Source organism: Cyprinus carpio, chromosome B4 (genome assembly GCF_018340385.1).
Source record: "Cyprinus carpio isolate SPL01 chromosome B4, ASM1834038v1, whole genome shotgun sequence".
NCBI lineage: Eukaryota > Metazoa > Chordata > Actinopteri > Cypriniformes > Cyprinidae > Cyprinus > Cyprinus carpio.
Genome location: NC_056600.1, coordinates 34,983,945 through 35,007,594, shown reverse-complemented (window position 1 = coordinate 35,007,594; position 23,650 = coordinate 34,983,945). Strand labels below are relative to the sequence as shown.

The window sequence follows — 23,650 nt, the reverse complement described above, 5'->3', positions numbered from 1 at the left end:
TGGCCATTTAATTTCACATTTAAAGGGAGTATCTTTTGATTTTTTTTTTTTTTTCAATAATTAATTTCTTATAATTTCAAATGAGTATTCAACATTTTATGTCTTGTATATTAAAACATTATTCATGCATTTGTAACTGCAGGTTAAATGCATTCTTGTCCTACATTAAACAATGTGTAAATACATCTAAATGCTACTTCTGATGAAGCTTCTGCATTTCGTCTGCATTGAAAAAATGAGTTTGTTGATACTGATTTGCTTGCAGTAGCGCAGCCCAAATGTCTTATTATTCTAAATAACTGATTCCTTTAATTAAAAACAACTAGTTTGAGATTAATAGGCCTATCCAGGGGTGTCAAGCTGGTGCCCCTGCAGAGTTTAGTTCTAACCCTGCTCCAGCACACATATCATGTAGTTTTTCAAATAAGCCTAAATGATTAGATTAGCTGGATCAGGTGAGTTTTAGTAGGGTTATATCTAAACTGTGTACTTGGAACTGTGGCCCTCCAGGAGCTAGGTTTGACTTACCCTTGCCCCTATCCATTTTTGCTTCCCTCCACTGTTAAAAATGATAAGCTTTTACTCTGAGTAAATTTTAAATGGAGACTACTTTTACTTTTACTTGAGTAGATTTTAGACCGGTACTTTTACTTGTACTTAAGTAAAATTTCATTAATGTAATGGTACTTTTACTTGAGTAGAATATTTTGTACTCTTTTCCACCTCTGCTGGTCCGGTACAACTGAATCCCTAAGAGCTTGACATGACATTTCATTGATGATCAGTGGATTACTTGAACAAAGTAATTCTAAACACAAAAGCAATGATGGGATCACACACTGGAGAGAGTACATTAGCGAGATGTTTTTAAGTATGCTGGAAGAATGGGACATTGACAAAGATAGAGTTGTTCTTGTTCTCAGAGGACAGTGGTGCTAACATTGTTAAAGGTATGAGAATTGCTGAACTGCCTGACACTTGAGCTGCAATGCCCACATATTACAGCTAGTTGTCAATGACGGCCTCAACTCACAAAGAGCTGTCCAAAATATCCTGTCAGTGCTGAAAAGCTGTGCTACACATTTTAATCATTCAGTACTAGCTAAACAGCGTTTAGCAGTGATCCAGCAGGATCTTGGGCTACCTGCACATTCCATCATTCAGGCTGTCCCGACCCGATGGAATTCCACCCTGCACATGCTGGTCAGGATGCAAGAGCAGAGAAGAGCTCTGAACATATATGCCAGTGAGCATAGTGGGTTCACTAGCCTGAGTGCTGATCAGTGGAGTATTTTCAGCAATCTTATTGAGACACTTTCTACAGTGGAGGAGGTCACTCTTGAGATGAGCCACTATGAGAGTTCAGCATCATGCATCATCCCATCTGTCAAAGTTCTGAAGATGTTGCTTAGCAGTCAAGGTCCCTCCTCTCATGGGATTAAAACAATGAGACAGGAGATGCTGGAGAGTCTCACCCGACGGTTTGCAAAAGTGGAGGAGGTGAAATGTGCAGTCCTTGCCTGTCTTCTGGATCCAAGGTACAAGGCACATGCCTTTTCATCTGACACCACACTGTTGAATGCAAAAGTTTGGCTTGAGGAGGAGACAGAAACCTTAGAGCAAGACAACAACGCACAAGGTGATGGAACACAGTCAGATGATTCCAGCACAGTTTCAAAAAAGGCCCTGTACAGAAGAAACCCAGAAGAAACTGATTGATGAGATGTATGATACTCTGCTTGGTGCTACTAGTTCTGAAGTTGGTGTTGGGTCTAGCCTTGAAAGAGAGCTTCAGCAGTACCTTTCAGAATCAGTGATTGATAGGAGGATGGGCAAGCCACTTGAATGGTGGAAACAAAATCAGAAAAGGTTCCCCCATTCTTGCTTGCTCGTCTGTCAAGAAAAGTTCCTTTGCCCCCCACCGTCTTGATTGCCCAGTGGTGAGTCTTCAGTGAAGTGGGAGCCATTTATGAAAACAAACGAAGCAGGCTTACAGGGCAGAATGCTGAAAGACTCTGTTTTCTACACTACAACCTAGTTCTGCTTAACTGGGAGTATTAAGTTACACTACTCAGACCCCTCTATTTATTTGTGTATAAATATAAAGTTTTTTTTTTGTATGCAAGGAGGGAGTGATTGTTACTAAATAAAAATGGTTTGTTCAGCTCATTTGTGTTGTAATAATTGTCAAAAACAGAAGTATAACAGTAAATAAATATCGGTTCTGCATATCGGTTATCGGGTACATAAACATGCAAAAAATCGGTATCGGTATCGGTTATAAAAAATCAATATCGGTCGATCACTATATGATACGGTCTAAATCCTGACTGGAAATCCTCACAGATACCATTTTTTCTAAGAAGGAATATAATTGTGAGGATACTACTTGCTTAAAGTATCTTTGACAGAAAAAGGAGATTTGAGATCGGGTCCCGTAGTTAACTAGTTCTTTGGGTCAAGTTGTGGTTTTTTTAATGAGAGCAGTGTTAATTTCGTTGACTAAAAATTTTAGTCATAATATTAAATCAGCAAACATTTTTTTTCACGATGACAATGAGACTATAACAAACAAACTCTTTTTGAATTACAAAAAATTTGACGTAAATATATTGACATTTTCGTCAATGAATAACACAAGACAAATATGTTACGGAGGGACGATTTGGGAAGAGATTCATTCAGAAAGAAATCTGCTGCTTGGTTCAGTGGTTAGATGCGTAGCCTACCTACATATGAACCAGCGGGACATGAGCTATATATACACTTGCTGCACATCACAAAAAATGTTAATAAATGTCAATGTGTGGGAGTGCAAGAAGAGCAGACATATGGGGTAAATCTGACAATGCAAGAGAGAGAACTCAATTTGGTCAGTATTCTGAGCGCAGACACTGAAACATACACACACAGAGAGATGCGTCTCAATGTCTGCGAATACTCTTTTCTGCGTCACATGAGGCAATTGCACTACAAAATAAAGTTGGATTCTCCGTTCTGACGGAAGTATTCCCGTAAAACAAATTTGATTATGTCTTAAGTGAGCGTAAGCTGTAGGGAGAACGTGTATCAGTACATTGCATCCATTGCAGCTGTGCATTCTCGGTTTTAAAGGCACAGCAGACTAATTTAGTTGCTATTGTCCAGTAGTCATGGTGATGTTAATCAAGCATCAAGAGAAAAACAGAAAATCACTCACTGCTCTTGACTGAAAAACTTTAGTAGCCCCTAAGATTAATCTAAATTTATTTTTAGAAATAAATCTTCCAGAAAAGAATAAAAGATATGGTAAACAAGTTGCTATAAAAGAATGCATAATTAGCCTATATAACCATAGGTATTTCATTAAAGACATATGTTCTTATTCTTTGCGCATAAAGTGGTTTTATTTCATTTTAACAAAGATGTGGTGTCACAGAAAGGTTAAATCTGTGTCTATCATGATAAAACCTTAATATCAGAAAAGCCTATATAATGAGTTTGGAAATTCTAGAAGAAATGCTAAATAAATGCACTTTAAACCCATTCGATTTTTAGCCGACTAAATTTACTGTAGGTTTGGTAGGCTAAAAAATCTTATGATAATTTAATTCGGAAACTGGAAAATCTTATGATATTTAGTCGACTAAAAAACTAGACTAAAAACTAAAAACAATTCCAGGTGACTAAAATATGACTAAAACTAAATGGCATTTTAGTCAAAAGACTATGACTAAAACTAAATCAAAATTTGCTGTCAAAATTAACACTGCATGAGAGGCTTAATAACAGCCAATTTGAAGGTTTGATCTGCTTTTTATTCCTCAAGTAATTATAGCAAACTGTGTGATCCTAAATGCATCATACTATTTGTACCATAGTTTGGGTTACCAGTTAATCACGCCAGTCAAACGAGGTGCAAATGAGGTGTCACTGGGTCAAAGAAACACTTTCCTGCTGAAACTATATGCCTTGTCAATCCAACCAAAAGGGGTGTTACCGGGAAACCAGATAAAACCTCTCCCACACCCGAAAAGGTGCTTCTCTTCACTTGCAGTCCTATGGAGACACCCATCACCTTGGAAACCCTGCGACTCCCCTTCCAGGCAGTCTTCCCCATCTTCTGGCAGTTTTCAGCAACTTTGTTGATTCACTTCGAACCCAGTCAACCCATGGATGAAATGGCGAGGGGTTTCCTCCTAACAGGATTCAACAGGAATCTCGCGCGTATACATGCACGGGACACTTTACTCAGCAACTACAGAGGGAACCAATGCAAGTAACTGCTTGTTAACTATTTAGATGCACTTCTAGGCTTTGACCCCTTTAATTAAGGTGATGAGATTCTTTGATGTTCTTAACAGGTTGTGATTTAGTTTATGAGTAAATACTACCATGACTCTCCACTCTCTCTCTCTCTCTCTCTCTCTCTCTCTCTCTCTCTCTACAGTGTGCTCTCTCTCGCTCTCTCTGCAGTGCACTCTCTCTCTCTCTCTCTATCCATGCCTTCCTTGCGTTGGCATCTATGTTTAATGTGTGTATGTTTGTGTCCAGTCAGATGTTGCATGTACCCCTGTGGTGTAGTTTAATAAACATCCATATGTATTCACACTTGGTTGTCTGTGTTTGCTGCTCACAGAGCGAGGTCACTTTAGCGTCCGGTTTGGAGTTACATGCTCTGGGAGCTTAATGTATTAGTAAAAATGGCATTTTTGTGGCTAGAGAAATAATTTTACTAAGAGTCAATAAGCAGTGCTCACACTGTCAAGCCCTCTTGACGAACAAATCATTTTATTGTACTATTAATGCTATAATGTTACAAGTAATTCCTGAAGGTGAATGTAATTAATAATAATCGCTATGATTAATTATGTTCATCTCACTGTGAACTAATTTGTAACACGGTGAAACGAGACAGTCCATGTAGACTGCCAAGTAAATAACAGTGTCAAGGTCATGAAAAGCATGGTCAGAATAGTAATCTCAGTTATCACCAGTAAAGTATGGAGTGCCACAAGAATCTGTCCTAGGTCCTCTGCTATTTTCAATATACATGTTGCCCCTTGGTAATATTATTAGAAAATAAGGGATTAGTTTCCATTGTAATGCTGATGATACTCAACTATATATCTAAACAAGACCAGATGAAACTTCTAAATTATTTAAGCTATGAGTGTATTAAAAATGTAAAAGATTGGATGACCAATAATTCTCTCCTATTGAATTAGGACACAGAGATATAAGACCGAGATATTACTTATTGGACCAAAAGAATACACAGAATCCTTTTGGATTACAATTTGCAATTAGAGCGGATGTACTGTTACTTACTCTACAGTCAAAAATCTAGGTGTTATATTAGACAGTAACTTGTCTTTTGAAAATCATATTTCCCATGTTACAAAACAGCATTACAACATTGCCAAGCCTCTGAAACATATTCCATCTTAATGCACCGCATGGTTGTCCTGCATCTTCAATAAACAAGCTACAGGTAGTCCAAAATGCAGCGGCTAGAGTCCTTATCGGTCCAAAAAATATGATCATATTACCCCAATTTTACAGTCTTATATTTTACAGATTATAATGACTTGTACTGTCTTTTTACACATTCCGCGTTGCATCGCGCCGCGTAAACATAAAAATCATGTCTGCATTTGTGATCTGAGAAACGACAAACAACAAGTGCTACTCTACACTGCTTAAAAACTTGTGTTTGAATCATCAGTGGCAAATCCTTTAAATATGTAAACGTACTTACAGACTGTGAGTCAGAAGCGCTGGGACTGAAGTCTACTCTCCCAGGATCAGGAAACAGTCCTCCATAAAATGTGCTGCACACATCTGAATATTTGGGTTGAACTGTTCTGGAACAGTGTTGTTAATACAACTTAACCACTGATTTCTAGTTGTGTCCTCTTTTGGAAGACCAAACAAAGTATTTTACGGCTTTCACAATGAAGCGGCATCTCCACAACATGACAGCAGCAGCAACAGCGAGAATCAAAGCTATGTCTTTTTTCTTTGCGTGAACATTTAGGCAGCATTATGTAAATCTTCCCACACAGTGACACAGAGATGTGGGGGGTGTTTAAACGAGGCGTTTTAGGAGGGCGTGGATGAGTCTTAACTTCTATAAAGAATATCTCTTTGGGTTTGAGACTTTAGTCTTTGCAACTTTAGGGATCTTATCTATTCACGAACAGCTTGTAACACTCCATAGAGAAATAAAAATTTGAAATCGCATCATATGACCCTTTTAAGTACCGTATCAGTTATAAAATATTATTACCTACCTATAAGACCCTTAAAGGTTTAGCTCCTGCATACCTAACTAGTCTTCTCCCACACTACAATCCATCACGCTCCCTAAGGTCACAAAACTCTTTGACTTGATAGTACCTAGGATAGCAAAGTCCACTAAAGGAGGTAGAGCTTTTTCACATTTGGCTCCCAAACTCTGGAATAGCCTTCCTGATAGCGCTTGGGGTTCAGACATACTCTCTCTGTTTAAAATCTAGATTAAAGACATCTCTTTGACCAAACATTCAAATAATGCATCTCATAATCTTGTACCACAGTTATATCTGATCAAATGCACATTATTATTCCTTAGCTTGAGTTGAACAAATCATTTTGTTTGGTTGGAACAGCAGCTACGCTAATTATTTCTCTATTTGTTTTTATGTTTTTGCCGTGATATCTAGGAATTACACAAGCTTCAATCTGAATCTAGCCCTTACAAAGACCTGAGATGACCGGAACACCTGAGAAGAGATGATGCCAAACCCTCAGAGGAACCTCAGATGATGCCAACCCTGAAACAACAAACAGAACTACCAAATTATGCTACAAGTTTGATTGCAACATGTAATCATTGCAATTAATAATGTTCATCATCTGTTTGATTACGTCATTAACTGAATTTTACCATACATTTCTGCCATATCTACTGTCAGGGTCCTGTCAGCAATCTGGATTATTTGGTTATTTAGTAACAGGGCTCTGACAGTCCCTGTGTCCTGTTTTTTGTGAGGGGCGTGGTTTAGGTGCTTTCAGTTGAGTTAATACGCGCTCTTCCCTTTAGGTTCAGGTTTTTGAGCACCGGGGTTTGGGCTCGAGCCATGTTCCTCTCGTCTTTGTGACTTCTTGTTTGTGCAGAGCGTGGCATCTGGTCTCGGCACTGGATTCAAGTTCAGTATCCGGGTTTGTGTGCTGAGGTTCGGACACTCGCGCTAGCTCCATGTATTGACTGTCAGTGCGAAAGCGATGGTTGAAGTGTTCCCTCACCGGCCGTCGGTCTTATGCGTCACTGTATGTGTTCTTACCCCACATGGGGTTTGTTTTGTTATTCGTGCCATGTGCTCATGTCTATCGTTGTTACCCCACCCCTCTCATTATCTGTTCATTGATTCATTTGCTTTCTAATTCATTAGTAATTTGGTTCCCTGCTTGTGGTCCCTTTGTTGGCTGTCCTGGGCTGATGTGTTTCATTCTGTTTGTATGCCTGCCCTTTACCCTGTTTCTACCGGTTCCTGTATTTTTACAGTTATATTTATCATTCTGGTTTTCCCCTCAGGGGTGGTTTTTGTTATTTTATATTTTTGGTTAAATAAACCATTCATTGCACTTGAGCCTTTGCTACCCATCTCCGCATAACGTGACAATGTACGCTAATTTGACGGTCACCACTGACAAGCTTCTACTAAATATTTTGTAGAAACATAATTTTCTGTAAAGCTGCTTTGCAACAATTTGTATCATGAAAAGCGCTATACAAATAAACTTGAATTGAATAAACATGATGGGATTTTGCCAAAACTGTTCTATGTATATTCAATGCTGTATATCAGAGTGCTGTCTTGTACTTTTGACTGAATTGCCTAGCAACTTTTATGATGGCCAGTTTTCCCTTCGCCTTTTGGACAGGGGCTCTGTGGCAGGAGACAGGTCTGAAGAGCTTATGGTCCCTGAATGCAGACTTGGTTCAGGTTTCTTCATTTTATACCTGTAGGTAAATTAGTTTTCATTAAACATGTTCCGAAATCATAGACAATACAAAGGATGAACTGTTTCTATGTGTATTTAGCTTTGATTTGAAAGAAAAAACAGCGCATCCTTGTGGTATGGATGATACTGAAGAGCATACTGGTGATATGGAGAGACACAGAGGAGACCATTGACAAAGGAATTGTTGAATAAAGTCATTTTTTAAACTACAAAAAGTGTTCTCATCGCTTTGTTGGACGGTATGTAATTGTATATGTTCTCTAATTGACTGTAATCATGAAGTGGGTGGAGTAACATACACAGGTTTGCAATCATCAATAAAATGGCCGCTGCTCTCTTGTGCGGGTGTGCAGGCTAAACGCCAGATAATGTCTGAGTTGTAAGTCTTTTAATCCTTCGTCATGTATTACCGGTTACCTAGCTCTAATTGAGATGGCAGCGCCAACAGGTTATGGGCCCAGTAAAGAGTTTGGGAACCGATGGAATCGTTTATGTTTCGACGGAGAGGAAAAGAATTATGAACTGTGACTCCAGAAGTTCCTGGCACATTGCATCTTCTGGGTTTGAAATCCATCATATTGGGTGAAGCCTACGCCGTGGATGATGAGGGTGCAGAGGAGGAAGCGACAGTAAAATGAAGAATATGCAGTTCTGATCCAATTATTAGATGACAAGAGTATGTAATAAGCTTGTGATGAGAGAAGCTTCGGATGATGGCAGAAAGGCATTACAGATTTTGAGAAATCACTCGCGCTGGTAAGGGAAGCCGCGATGTGATAAGTTTGTATCTGAGTTGACATCTCTTCAGAACAGCATTCTTGAATCGCGGGAAGACTTTGGCGATGATTTGTGTGCCATGATTCTAAAGGTTTTGCCCGATACTTTCAAACCATTCTCTATTTTTATTACACAGAGTGATGAAAAACTAGCATTTGCTGACTTTAAAGCAAAACTGAGAAGCTATGGCTTACAGAAGTTAGGCTTTGCTAGTTAGGAAGGGACAGCATAATGAAAATTCAAGGAAAGGGACAATTGGTGTATGAAGGACTCACCTGTTACAATTCGCGGCCAGAAGGGTCACAAAGCATGAGTGCGGTGGTTGCGGGAAGCGCGGGAGCGGAGACAATGGTGTAGTTTCTGTAAAGCACCTCCATAGGAAAATTTTCAATGCGTCGAAGAAAGCGGGATAAAGTGAAGCAAACTGTGGACGAAGAGGAGGATCACACATTTGCGTTTATGGTGGAACAGGTGAATAAAGTCCCGGTTGGTGGAGTGGAAATGAAAGGTCTCATGGTGGATTCTGGAGCTACTAAACATATCGTTACGGACATTGAGAAGTTCGTGGATTTCGATTTAAGTTTCAAGCCACAGAGCCACATTCTGGAGCTGGCTGATGAAGAACGGGCCAGTGGAATCGCGTTGAAGAAGGGTACCGCTAAATTGCGTTTGAGAAATAGCAATGGTCGCATTGTGGACATGATGTTCACGGTTCTGTGAAAGCGGCAATTTCACACGGAGCAACAGTAATCTTCAAAGAGGGACAGAACCGACTCATGAATATCAAAAGTTGTACCATTTTTGTGAATATGTATGACAGACTGTTTTATTTGAGTACTGTTGCTAATGAGATTGATGAGTGTAACGCGTGCTATGATATTCAGACATGGCATGAAATACTGGGTCATTGTAATTATGATGATGTGTTAAAGTTGGAGAATGTTACAGAAGGGATGAAAATTAGAGGTAAAATTGATAGATCCAATTTGAAATGTGAAGTGTGTGTAAAGGCAAGTTGCTCTAAGCACAGAAATAGAGATCTAGATGAAAGCAAAAGATGTATTTGCACTTGTTCATGCAGATCTGGCTGGTCCTATAGAACCAGCAGGAAAAGATAGTTTCAGATTTGCCTTAGCATTCACAGATGACTATTCATGGGAGCTGTGTTTACCTATTTTTGAGAAGAACAAAAAGTGACACTACTTACGTAGCCACTGAAATTCATTGCTGATGTTGCACCATATGGTAAGATTACATGTATAAGTTGTCAGATAATGGAACAGAGAATTTACATCTTCCGTATTTCAGTCATTGCTCAGCAAGAATGCTATTAGACATGAAACCTCTACAAGCTCCTTATTCACCCCATCAAAATGGGACAGCTGAAAGAGCTTGGAGGACTTTGTTTGAAATGGCACAAGAATGTATGCTAATTGAGGTAAATTAGTGCAAGGAGTTGTGGACATATCGCGGTACAAACCGCTGCTATGAGTAGAAACTGTTGTTATAATAGATGCGTCTGGGACAAAACTCCATACTACACTGATAACTGGAAAAAAGCCTGATCTATCAAAAATGAGAGTGTTTGGGTTAGAGGTGTTATCGCGCATTACAAAGTATGACAAAAAAAAGTTGGATCAGATCTGTGATGTGACCAAGGGAATATATGTTGTTGGTTATGACAAAATAGCCCTGCTTATCTTGTTTTCTATCCAGACACAGGTAGAGTAGCAGAGTAGACTGGTGAAGTTTGTCACAAAGGAAGGAGATTTACTGAAAATGAAAGAGGATACTCAGACAGTGGAGGATCAGTGGATGAATATTTGGAATACTGGAAGGAGGGATTTGAAACCTTGAAGTACCAAAACTAGACAGGACTAAAAAGTAATTCCCACAAGGAAATGTAAGTTGAGGGTGAAGTCAGTACAAGGAGTGAAAAAAGAGAGAGTGATCCTAGGTACTAGATATCCAAAAAGAGAGAGAGAAGAAGACCCCCTCTTCGTACTTTGCAGACTATGATTATGAAGTTAAAGAATGTGATGCAGATCAGCCATTGACTATTGACTATTGCTATCGTGTTGCATAGCTGATCCAGGCACTCCCCGGACACTGAGAAGGAAGCTAGCCGGGCTCTTTGGAAATCAGAGCAGTGGGTTGAAGCTATGGAGGATGAGATGATGAACTCTGAAAGAGAATAATACTTTTCACATTAACAGCCCTACCAGAAGTGTAAACAGGCAGTAGGGGAAGATGGGTTTATGCTATAAAGGAAAATCCTGATGATGGAGTATATAAAGCCAGGTATGTGGCAAGGGTTACTCTGATCAGAGTGGCAGGTATTGATTATAATGAGACATTTTTCACCTACTGCCGATATAACTTCAGTACGTGTTTTGATGCAGCTTGCAGCACAATATAATTTTAATTTACATCAGATGGATGTTAAAAACTGCATATCTGCATGCTCCTATAGATTGTGAAATTTGCTATGAAGCAACCTGAAGGATTTTGAAGTTGAGTCTCAAAACAGGAGAAGAGGTGAGTATGTAAGCTCAATAAATCATTGTATGGTCTGAAACAATCAGGTTGAGAATTGGAACAGGATGTTGCATGATTTCTTAATTGAAAATGATTTTTGTTCAAGTCAGCGGGTGTGTTTACAGTAAACAAACTGACAAAGAAAAGTCATACTGATTATTTGGGTGATGATCCTTCATTGCAGCTGAGTAATGATCAAATACTCATGACTCCCTCACCAGTGCACTGACTACTGGAAACTAGGGAGCAGATTGAGATCCACCCATGAGATTAAATTGTTTTTGTCCTTTTTTCTGTTAATTATTCTCCTTTTAAACGGGACAAAGTGTCTAAACACAGGAAAAAATTGTTGCTGAAGTTGACCTGAGATCCACGTGACACACCGTTATAAAGATGGTGTTTATTAAAGAGGAGAGTGAAGACATGAAGATTGAAGAAACATTCAGAATAAAACATGAAGATCTGAGGAACAAACAAAGATGGAGTTTTTAAAGAGGAGAGTGAAGACATGAAGATTGAAAGAAACATTCAGAGACAAACATGAAGATACTGAGGAACAAACAAAGATGGAGTTTATTAAAGAGGACAGTGAAGACATGAAGATTGAAGAGACATTCAGAGACAAACATGAAGATACTGAGAAACAAACAAAAAATGGAGTTTATTAAGAGGGGAGTGTGGAGATGTGGATTTTGGAGAAATTTTGAGTGTAAAATGTGGATATTGTGGGGAAAACAGGTTGGTTTTTATTCTCAAAGCTGAACTAAAGATTACTATCTGCTGTAACAAACAGATGGCTCTTGAGTCCAACAGCATTGTTATTTCCCATAAATCCAGGCCAGAGTGAAAAGAGTGGGAGCTGCCAGAGTTTAAAAAGACAAGAGCCATGGCGTGATTGGCTGACAAAAACAGCCATTAATATTATTTTTTCATTTTATAGCTTTTTATGTGCTACTATATATAATATATGTATTCATTTTATTTCCATAAACACCAACTCCCCGCCAGGAGATAACACATTTATTGTGCCAATTAGGGATGTAACAATTAACCAAAAGCTGGTTGAAAATTGATTCAAATATGTGATGATTCAAATCGGTTGAGTTGCTAAACAAATCACAATTCATTTAGGGGTAGAAGTTTTATATGAATGCATGTCTGAGGGGAACTTACTGTCTTTAGAAAAGTTTAGATGGGTTTTTTTTTTCCATCTTGGTTCTGTATAATGCATATTAAAGTTCATAAGTGCAGCACTGCTTCATTTACAGCAGAAACCAAGGAAATGCTTTAAGCACGACCTGCTAGCAGAGTAAAAAGTGTTTTTAATACAAAAAAAGTCAACCTTCAAATAATTATGTTCAGTTATGCACTCAATACTTGTTCGGGAATCCTTTTGCAGAAATGACTGCTTCAATGCGGCGTGGCATGGAGGCAATCAGCCTGTGGCACTGCTGAGGTGTTATGGAGGCCCAGGATGCCCTTTCGATAGCGGCCTTAAGCTCATCCAGGTGTTGGGTCTTGCGTCTGCTCAACTTTCTCTTCACAATATCCCACAGATTCTCTATGGGGTTCAGGTCAGGAGAGTTGGCAGCCATTGAGCACAGTAATACCATGGTCATTAAACCAATTTACCAGTGGTTTTGGCACTGTGAGCAGGTGCCAGGTCGTGCTGAAAAACGAAATCTTCATCTCCATAAAGCTTTTCAGCAGATGGAAACATGAAGTGCTCCAAAATCTCCTGATAGCTAGCTGCATTGAGCCTGTCCTTGATAAAACACAGTGGACCAACACCAGCAACTGACAGGGCACCCCAGACCATCACTGACTGTGGGTACTTGACACTGGACTTCAGGCATTTTTGGCATTTCCTTCTCGCTCCCCAGTCTTCCTCCAGACTCTGGCACCTTGATTTCCGAATGACATGCAAAATTTGCTTTCATCCGAAAAAAGTACTTTGGACCACTGAGCAACAGTCCAGTGCTGCTTCTCTGTAGCCCAGGTCAGGCGCTTCTGCCGCTGTTTCTGGTTCAAAAGCACACGCCTGTGCACGGTGGCTCTGGATGTTTCTACTCCAGACTCAGTCCACTGCTTCCGCAGGTCCCCCAAGGTCTGGAATCGGTCCCCCTCCTCCACAATCTTCCTCAGGGTCCGGTCACCTCTTCTCGTTGTGCAGCGTTTTTTGCCACACTTTTTCCTTCCCACAGACTTCCCACTGAGGTGCCTTGATACAGCACTCTGGGAACAGCCTATTCGTTCAGAAATTTCTTTCTGTGTCTTACCCCCTCGCGCTTGAGGGTGTCAGTGATGGCCTTCTGGACAGCAGTCAGGTCGGCAGTCTTACCCATGATTGCGGTTTTGAGTAATGAACCAGGCTGGGAGGTTTTAAAAGCCTCAGGAATCTTTTGCAGGTGTTTAGAGTTAATTAGTTGATTCAGATGATTAGGTTAATAGCTCGTTTAGAGAACCTTTTCATGATATGCTAATTTTTTGAGATAGGAATTTTTAGGTTTTCATGAGCTGTATGCCAAAATCATCAGTATTAAAACAATAAAAAGACCTGAAATATTTCAGTTGGTGTGCAATGAATCTAAAATATATGAAAGTTTAATTTTTATCATTACATTATGGAAAATAATGAACTTTTTCACAATATGCTAATTTTTTGAGAAGGACCTGTATAGTGTAACAAAACTGAAGTCAAATCATTCTGTTTTTGCTTCAAATTTAGAAATTATTTTGAAATCTCAACAAATTAGAATACTTCATAAGACCAATAAAAAACAAAAAACATTTTTAGTGAATTGTTGGCCTTCTGGAAAGTATGTTCATTTACTGTACATATACTCAATACTTGGTAGGGGCTCCTTTTGCTTTAATTACTGCCTCAATTCGGCGTGGCGTGGAGGTGATCAGTTTGTGGCACTGCTGAGGTGGTATGGAAGCCCAGGTTTCTTTGACAGTGGCCTTCAGCTCATCTGCATTTTTTGGTCTCTTGTTTCTCATTTTCTCACTCAACTTTCTGTTAACATGCTTGGATACAGCACTCTGTGAACAGCCAGCTTCTTTGGCAATGAATGTTTGTGTCTTACCCTTCTTGTGAAGGGTGTCAATGATTGTCTTCTGGACAACTGTCAGATCAGCAGTCTTCCCCATGATTGTGTAGCCTAGTGAACCAAACTGAGAGACCATTTTGAAGGCTCGGGAAACCTTTGCAGGTGTTTTGAGTTGATTAGCTGATTGGCATGTCACCATATTCTGATTTGTTGAGATAGTGAATTGGTGGGTTTTTGTTAAATGTGAGCCAAAAATCATCACAATTAAATGAACCAAAGACTTAAACTATTCCTGTCCAATTAATTGGCGATGCTGCATACCCCCTCAAGAACTGGCTTATGAAGGGTTTCACAAACCACCATGCTCTGACCCCTCAACAACGGCTGTACAACTACCGACTGAGCTCAGCACGAATGGTTGTTGAGAATGCCTTCAGACATCAGAGCGGTGTTGACATCGTTGCGGTTCAGTAAGCACCACCAACACCCTTTGAGTTGCCCGATGTTGTTGCTGCTAGTTGTGTTCTGCACAATATTTGTGAGATGCACGAAGAAATGTTTCTGCCTGACTGGAACATCACAGATGTTTTGCAAGAGCAAGTGCAATATGTTTTCCAGGGAGTGGGAGGGCATAATGCTCAAGCAATTCGGGAGGCTATGATGACGCTCTTCTAACTTGTTTACACTGTTACATGCACATCCATTTGTACCAAATGCTGACAAATTACACATGAAAAACAAATTAAACATGTCAACAACGAATAATAAAAATTATTTATTTTGGAAAGACTATAAAGTGTGTTGTGCCTGTTTACATTGCTGAAATAAGAGTTCAAATACACAATATGACAAATGGACAATGTAAAAAATTAAGAAAAAGTTTAGTTGAAGAACAAATAGTAAGATGCACATAAGAAAGACATCAAAAATGTGTTGACATTTACAATAAACCAGAGCAATTATTAAAAAATTTTTTAACACAATATAAACAACACTAAACACCAAACCAAGTGTTCAAACAGTTAGAAAATAATCTATACTAGGCAAGCAATAGAGTGCCATTATATAGTTAAGTACAAATACAGGTCCTTCTCAAAAAATTAGCATATTGTGAAAAAGTTCATTATTTTCCATAATGTAATGATAAAAATTTAACTTTCATATATTTTAGATTCATTGCACACCAACTGAAGTATTTCAGGTCTTTTATTGTTTTAATACTGATGATTTTGGCATACAGCTCATGAAAACCCAAAATTCCTATCTCAAAAAATTAGCATATCATGAAAAGGTTCTCTAAACGAGCTATTAACCTAATCATCTGAATCAACTAATTAACTCTAAACACCTGCAAAAGATTCCTGAGGCTTTTAAAAACTCCCAGCCTGGTTCATTACTCAAAACCGCAATCATGGGTAAGAGGTTAACCCAGAAGGCCATCACTGACACCCTCAAGCGAGAGGGTAAGACACAGAAAGAAATTTCTGAACGAATAGGCTGTTCCCAGAGTGCTGTATCAAGGCACCTCAGTGGGAAGTCTGTGGGAAGGAAAAAGTGTGGCAAAAAACGCTGCACAACGAGAAGAAAGTGACTGGACCCTGAGGAAGATTGTGGAGAAGGACCGATTCCAGACCTTGGGGGACCTGCGGAAGCAGTGGACTGAGTCTGGAGTAGAAACATCCAGAGCCACCGTGCACAGGCGTGTGATTTTGAACCAGAAACAGCGGCAGAAGCGCCTGACCTGGCTACAGAGAAGCAGCACTGGACTGTTTGCTCAGTGGTCCAAAGTACTTTTTTTCGGATGAAAGCGAATTTTGCATGTCATTCGGAAATCAAGGTGCCAGAGTCTGGAGGAAGACTGGGGAGAAGGAAATGCCAAAATGCCTGAAGTCCAGTGTCAAGTACCCACAGTCAGTGATGGTCTGTGATGCCATGTCAGCTGCTGGTGTTGGTCCACTGTGTTTTATCAAGGGCAGGGTCAATGCAGCTAGCTATCAGGAGATTTTGGAGTACTTCATGCTTCCATCTGCTGAAAAGCTTTATGGAGATGAAGATTTCGTTTTTCAGCACGACCTGGCACCTGCTCACAGTGCCAAAACCACTGGTAAATGGTTTACTGACCATGGTATTACTGTGGTAAATTGGCCTGCCAACTCTCCTGACCTGAACCCCATAGAGAATCTGTGGGATATTGTGAAGAGAAAGTTGGAGGAAACGCAAGACCCAACACTCTGGATGAGCTTAAGGCCGCTATCGAAGCATCCTGGGCCTCCATAACACCTCAGCAGTGCCACAGGCTGATTGCCTCCATGCCACGCCGCATTGAAGCAGTCATTTCTGAAAAAGGATTCCCGACCAAGTATTGAGTGCATAACTGAACATAATTATTTGAAGGTTAACTTTTTTTGTATTAAAAACACTTTTCTTTTATTGGTCGGATGAAATATGCTAATTTTTTTGAGATAGGAGAATTTTGGGGTTTTCATGAGCTGTATGCCAAAATCATCAGTATTAAAACAATAAAAGACCTGAAATATTTCAGTTGGTGTGCAATGAATCTAAAATATATGAAAGTTAAATTTTTATCATTACATTATGGAAAATAATGAACTTTTTCACAATATGCTAATTTTTTGAGAAGGACCTGTATAAATATTTTGTAATTTGTTGTATAAAAATGTAGTTTTTATATAAATGCTATAACTGCAGTACTATAAATTCTTCTGTGATTGCTATACAATAACAATTAACTCTTTTAACACGATCCTACTCGAGCTGTGATGATGACAACGAGTTGAACAAGCAGTTTTCTGTGTTGTCTGATGTGCTTTGTTGTTGAAAACGGGCATGACGAGCAGCCACATAATAAGGCGTGGGTGCTGGAGCTAGCATACGACTTAGAATTTCCCTCAAAAAACGATTTTGGGTGTCTTGTAGCTCGCGCAGCTTTGCCAGCTCTTCCTCCCTTGCCTGACTCGCCTCCCTCCTCAGTCGGTTTTCATACTCCCTCTGCTCTGCCAAACGGACACGTTCCCTCTCCTCAAAGTCTCGGTCCATTTCAAAAAAGAGGTCCTTCACCTCTTTCACAATTAAATCAGTCCTGGACTGGCGTTTTCTGGCTTTTTTAGCAGGGGGTGGTTGAGGGGATTCTGAAAAGGACAAAACAATGTGGTTTAATAACCCGAGGTAATCATGTAGTACATGGCAGACAAAGTACAATTTGTCCAGCAAGGTACACAATAGCATAGTTATGCAACTCACCTGAATTGCTTTCCCTGGAAATTTCTTCGAAGGTCTCCGAGCTGGACGCAACTGTGGACACCGAGGTGCAAGAAGAAGTTGCTACTACGGCAGAATTATCAAGTTCTGCTGATGTCTCATGTTCCTCATTCCTACACGCAGACAATGCCATACTGCCCAGTAACGCTACTGGGTTAGCTGAGTGGCTTGTTCCCCATATATTGTAACATAAATCATAGAAAGGCCAGTCTAATCTTCTGCTGCCGCTCTTTCCGTTGTGATCCAGCACTTGGTGAAATTTTTTTCTCAAAGACTTGAGCTTACTGATGACCTGTGATTTCTCCCTCGAGAAACCACACTGTTGCATTTTTTTTTATTTGCTCATACACAACCGCATCACGTACCGTTCCACTGAGCTGGCGAACGATCTCAGCTTCTGCACAGATACTGAGGAGCTCCGTGGTCTCTGCTGCTGTCCAGTTTGCGCACATTTTCTGTTTGTTTTATTTTAGTTTCTTTTGTATACGAACACCACTCTCTGCGTTTAAAACACTGACTAGCTCTTCTGGCAATGCCGGGTTGTATTATTGAAAACACCCACTCAAAGAGTCGCACGATAACTACGTCATCACTACGACACATCCGTTATGGCATTTGTTCTGGCTTTTGTTCACACAGCGCTCGTTCCGGGACTGAACCCGGCAATGTTACTAGGTCCCCAAACCGGGTTCAATCCCGGAATCAATCCCGGGACGTGTTTGTGTTCACACAGAAGGTGACCCGGCAATGTTCCACCAATTTTCCGGGTCCAACGTGCAGTGTGAAAGGGGCTTTAATGTCCCACCCTCCCCTCAGCGGCATGTGATCTGGTTGAATGTAAAAAACATTGTAAATCAGTTTGATCCCAATTGAGAAGCAGAGGATATTATTGAAGAGGGTTGTGCAGAACCTGTTAAAAAACGTTATAAATGTGAGATCTCAATCAACCACCCCTTTAAAGTTGGTCGGCACTGCTGTTCATTTCCCACGTTTTCATATCAAGCTATCAACTAGCATCAATATTTCAGACATTTAAAATTATTTTAATGGCAGAACTCTCTTTTAGACACCAGCAAGTTAAAATAGGGAATGACCACAGGACTAATTTTGAATAGTTTCTTATACAGCACAATGATACCTTTCCACCGGGTCGTGGGGAATCAAATAATCCATAGCCAGTGGGAGGAAGTTCATTAAACAAGTCTTTTTGACCGTCTATGCCAGGGATAGGCAACTCCGGTCCTGGAGAGTTTAGCTTCAGCCCTCATAAAATCTCACCTGCCTGTATCTATCTAGTAATCCCGAAAACACTGATTGCCTTGTTCAGGTGTGTTTAATTAGGGTTGGAGCTAAACTCTGCAGGACAGTGGCCCTCCAGGACTGGAGTTGTCTATCCCTGGTCTATGCCATGTTTCCATTAAGCACACCAAGTCAAGTTTTTCTTTCATGATAATAGCCAATAAACTTACTGCCTTTTTGTTGTCCATTGACTCAGCATGAGCCGAAGAATTAGAAGAAAATAAGAATTTTGCTTCTATGGTTCAAAAGTTATTAGCATAAATCTGAGTGCAAATTTGAACTGTTGGTGGCGCTAGAGGGTTTGAGTTAGAGACTCCAAACTTGCTGTGACCTCTAGCTGTGTGTCAAATTTAACAACTTTATTTCAAGTGGTTCAACAGGCTTTCATAGACTTGAGCGGAAGAAGAACACCAATGAGTGTCTACATTTGCCGCTTGGTCCCAAATTAATTAGATCTTCTGGGTCAAAGGTTTTTTTTTTTTTTTCTTAAATAGAGGGTTTCAATGCCAGCTTGATAATTTCTGAGACATCCTTAATAAGTGAAGATTTAGCAATATTGAGAAGGGTTTCTCAGATTACATGTAACACCTCTTGCAGTTGCTTAGTGGTTATAGGATGCAGTTGTATATTAGTTTTGACAATTTACATCTTTGAATGTTTTGTCTCTGTTGTTTTAATTCATTAATTTTTTTTTTTTTACCTTAGATCTGATGGCAGAGGAAAGTGAAGTAATGAAAGAATTGGAGGAGAAAGATCATGATTCCATAAATGGAGAAAAATCTTTTAGTTGTTCACTGACTGAAAAGACTTCCTCAAGAAAAGGGGCTCAAAAGACAGGAAGACGACGTTATTTCACCTGCCAGCAGTGTGGAAAGAGTTTCAGTCAAACAAAAAGTATCAAAAGATGTGTGATGTTTTTTAGTAGAGATAAGAATTTTGAATTCGTGCACTGTGGAAAGCATTTTAGTCAAAGAATAACCCTTAAAAGACACGTTAGAATTCACACTGGAGAGAAGCCATTCACATGCCAGCAGTGTGGAAAGAATTTCTCTCAGCTTGGAAACCTTGGAGCCCACATGAGTGTTCACACCGGAGAGAAGCCTTATAAATGCCAACAGTGTGGAAGAGGTTTCAACCGAAAAGGAAACCTTCATTGCCACATGGCAGTTCACACTGGAGAGAGCATTTTTACCTGCCAACAGTGTGGAATAAGTTTCACTCAAAAAGGAAGCCTTAACAGACACATGAGAATTCACAATGGAGAGAAACCTTACTCCTGTTCTCTGAGTGGAAAGAATTTAGATCAACATGGAAGCCTTGAAGTCCACATGAGAACTCATAGAGAGAGACCCTACACATGCTCCGAGTGTGGAAAGAGTTTCTGTCAAAAACGACCCTTTGAAGACCACATGAGAATTCACACTGGAGAGCAACCCTACACATGCCCTCAGTGCGGAAAGAGTTTCAATCATATACGACACTTTGATGACCACATAAGAATTCACACTGGAGAGAAGCCTTTCACCTGCCAACAATGTGGAAGAAGTTTCAACCGAATAGGAAGCCGTAACAGGCACATGAGAATTCACACTGGAGAGAAGCCGTTTACATGTGGTCACTGCGGAAAGAGTTTCAGATATAAAACAGGCCTTAAGTCCCACATGAGTTTTCACATATGAGAAAACTGTATTTATGTCATCAGTGTGACATGAGTCATGTAATAACACCAGAGAGAAGCCTTTGCTGTGCCATCACTGTGGAAAGACTTGCAGAAACCAGACAAACTTGAGGTTCACAGAAGCACCCCAATATAATTCAAAATAGCTGAGCAGTGGATTTGGGTTTGTTTACACCTGGGTTTAAAATGTGTTTTGTTTGATCACATCACAAATAGGCAGCCTCCATATCACCATCTCTTCTGTCCACTTTTGACCACTTCTGTCATTTTTTCAATGGGAGGGTCAATAGATGGGTAAATGCATGGGATCTTTCACATCTTTAAATCAAATCGATCAAATGAATAGAATATGTTTGCACAATTTACATACTGAAGTGAAGTGACATTCAGCCAAGTATGGTGACCCGTGCTCTGCATTTAACCCATCCAAAGTGCACACACACTGCAGTGGGCAGCCATTTATGCTGCGGTGCCCGGGGAGCAGTTGGGGGTTCGGTGCCTTGCTTAAGGGCACCTCAGTCGTGGTATTGCTGGTCAGGACTCGAACCCACAACCTTAGGGTTAGGAGTCAAACTCTAACCACTACGCCACGACTTCCCAAGTCGTGGCACGCACTCACTCACGCACTCGTCTCCATGTGGAGCACCGGCTATTGTCAGACTGCTTGTGCATTCAAAAATCTCACTAGATTATTATTAAAATGTAAACTGATATTTTCTACTGACACAGCAAAAGATATAAATAACTGGCTTAAAACCCTCTTTTGGGGTGAAAATACTAATGTGCCTAAGACTTTTGCACAGTACTGTATATAATGAAGAAATATTAGTAAGTAGTGCTGGTGATAGTAAAAAGGAGTTAGTAACTATTTAGGGGAGGAATGAAGGGTATTCATGTTCATTTTTCAAGAACTTTTGTAGCCATATGAAAGAAATAAACTGGTTTAATAAGTGAAGTTGGTAGTGCTGTGTTTGAATTTATTTGAATAATCATCCTCTGATGATATCTTGATAGATTTAATGACTTTAATTTGACATTGATTTCAGTGTTACTTTTAACACTATGTAGTGCAGATTATATAAAAAGTCATTTATTTTACTAAGCCATTTTATCTAAGCCACGTAGAGCTCCATGGAAGCTGTTGACAAGTTTGAAAGTGGGTCGCTCAGATGGGTCCCACATGGCTGTAGTGGTTAAGATGAGGCAAAATAAGTAACTTAATTAACAGGTCAAACATATAAAAATACACACAGTACCTGCATTGTAATACTGACATAGATTCACATGCCATTTTAGAGAGGTTTTTTTTATTTAAAAGCTTTCACAGTACAGATCTTAAAAGTTTTTAATGATCTCTTAATGGTCACAGACTCTGAGGTCTAAAAGCATAAGTATGGCAGAACATCCACAGCTGCATTTGACACCATTATTCACGTCATTCTGATGTCTCGGATTTAGAGTGGTTTAGGTCTTATCTGTCTGATAGAAAGTTTTCTGTCCACCTTGAAGAATTTGTCTCCATCATCTCACCTTCCTTGTGGAGTCCCTCAGGGATCTATTCTAGGCACAATGTGATTTTCCCTTAATGTGCTTCCACTAGAGTCTATTCTAAGGAAGTATGACATTTTGTTTCATTGCTATGCAGATGACATACAATTTTATATGCCATTGAAATGAAAAGATATCAGCTGTTTAAAATTGTTGTTGGACTGCCTTAATGGCATTAAAACTGAGATGTTTTTTTTTTTTTTTAAATGAGTAAAACTGAAATTGTGTTTGGCTTGAATGGTACCCATGTGGCTCCTAACACGGGATTGGATTCTTTACTTCCTTACTTTAAATGATCCATTAAAAATGCGGGCGTAATCTTGGATAGTGATTTTAAACGTAATAAACTTAATAAATTCAGTAGCTAAAGCCAGTTTTTATCATTTTGGCTTAATAAAATTAATGGGTTTGATAGCTGATTTGAGTTTTTATGATTTTTGTATGACGCACTGAACGATCCTTGGTGTGATTGTATTCAAACTGTATTTAATATAGAAAATATTCATCTGCAATTTTTTTGTCTTTTGTAAGATTCATTCAAAATCAGCTTGGTTCAAAAATCTGAGGGGGCACGCGTGCTCCTCTCTTTAAATGGGCAGCATGCTCTCGCCCAGCCCAGTCAGGTGTGGCGTGGAAAAATTATCCAAACTTCATATCTCTATTATAATTTGTTACTATGATATTTTAAAACACAGGGTTTTACAAATATTTAAACCACAATAATGTATTACAAAGAGCTTTGTCAGTAAACTTCAGAACGCTTCCATTGGGATCCTCAAGCTCTCAGTGAAACCTTGTCACTTCACCCCGTCTCCATTCAGATTGACGTGCCCCGCACAGCCTGGAGGAGACAGATCTCCACATTTTTTTTTTTTTTTTTTTTTTTTTGCAATGCAAGGGTAAATAAATAACTGATGTTTTAATAGTACAGTGTTTTCTTTTTTTTTTACACTGTCTTCAAAGGCTAATGTTTTTTGTGTGTCTCAAGAGCCGGAGTAGATTATCTGCTTGTCTAGCCATACTTAGTACGTTTTAAGATCCTGTGTATAAGCGCCTAATCATTTATATCATGAGATTTTGGCCAAGTGTGTTAAACAACAAGAAAAACTAAGTGCCCATATAGCAACAATAAATGTTATATAACCTGTAAAAAGTTGATGAAAGCATATAATGTCATGCACTTGCCTCAGATGCGGCCATTCTGTTGACAGACAAAACAGATCTCCTCATTCGCCAGCCAAAAACCTTGTTAACTCCATTTGAGCTTGTTTTTCATATTAAGTGCAACTGTCTGGTACAATACCCACACTGATGACACAGTTAATAGGGGGATTTACACAAGCTCCAGTCTGGATCCAGAACACCTGAGAAGAGATGATGACATAGCTTTACGGTTGAGATTGTCATTTGCATTTTCATTTGGAGAGAGATTTTTTTAAAAACGGAAGGAAAAACTCAGTTTTTAAAGATACCGTGTACATGTGGACAT

At 39.5% G+C, this 23,650-nt stretch overlaps 1 protein-coding gene and 1 pseudogene across 1 annotated transcript; both read left to right on the top strand.

The window, feature by feature from the left end:
* LOC109063896 overlaps positions 1–1,719 on the top strand; it is a 2,723-nt pseudogene extending 1,004 nt beyond the window's left edge.
* An 18,169-nt stretch (positions 1,720–19,888) lies between these two features.
* On the top strand, positions 19,889–22,529 carry LOC109073045 (gastrula zinc finger protein XlCGF8.2DB-like). Its single transcript, XM_042722523.1, has one exon. The coding sequence runs from the start codon at positions 20,012–20,014 to the stop codon at positions 20,612–20,614; it is 603 nt and encodes a 200-aa protein (XP_042578457.1). The 5' UTR covers positions 19,889–20,011; the 3' UTR covers positions 20,615–22,529.
* Positions 22,530–23,650: the final 1,121 nt, after the last annotated feature.

Excerpts from the sequence above, each read along its gene's own strand:
- LOC109073045 (XM_042722523.1), top strand. The coding sequence starts at position 20,012 with ATGAGTGTTCACACCGGAGAGAAGCCTTATAAATGCCAACAGTGTGGA.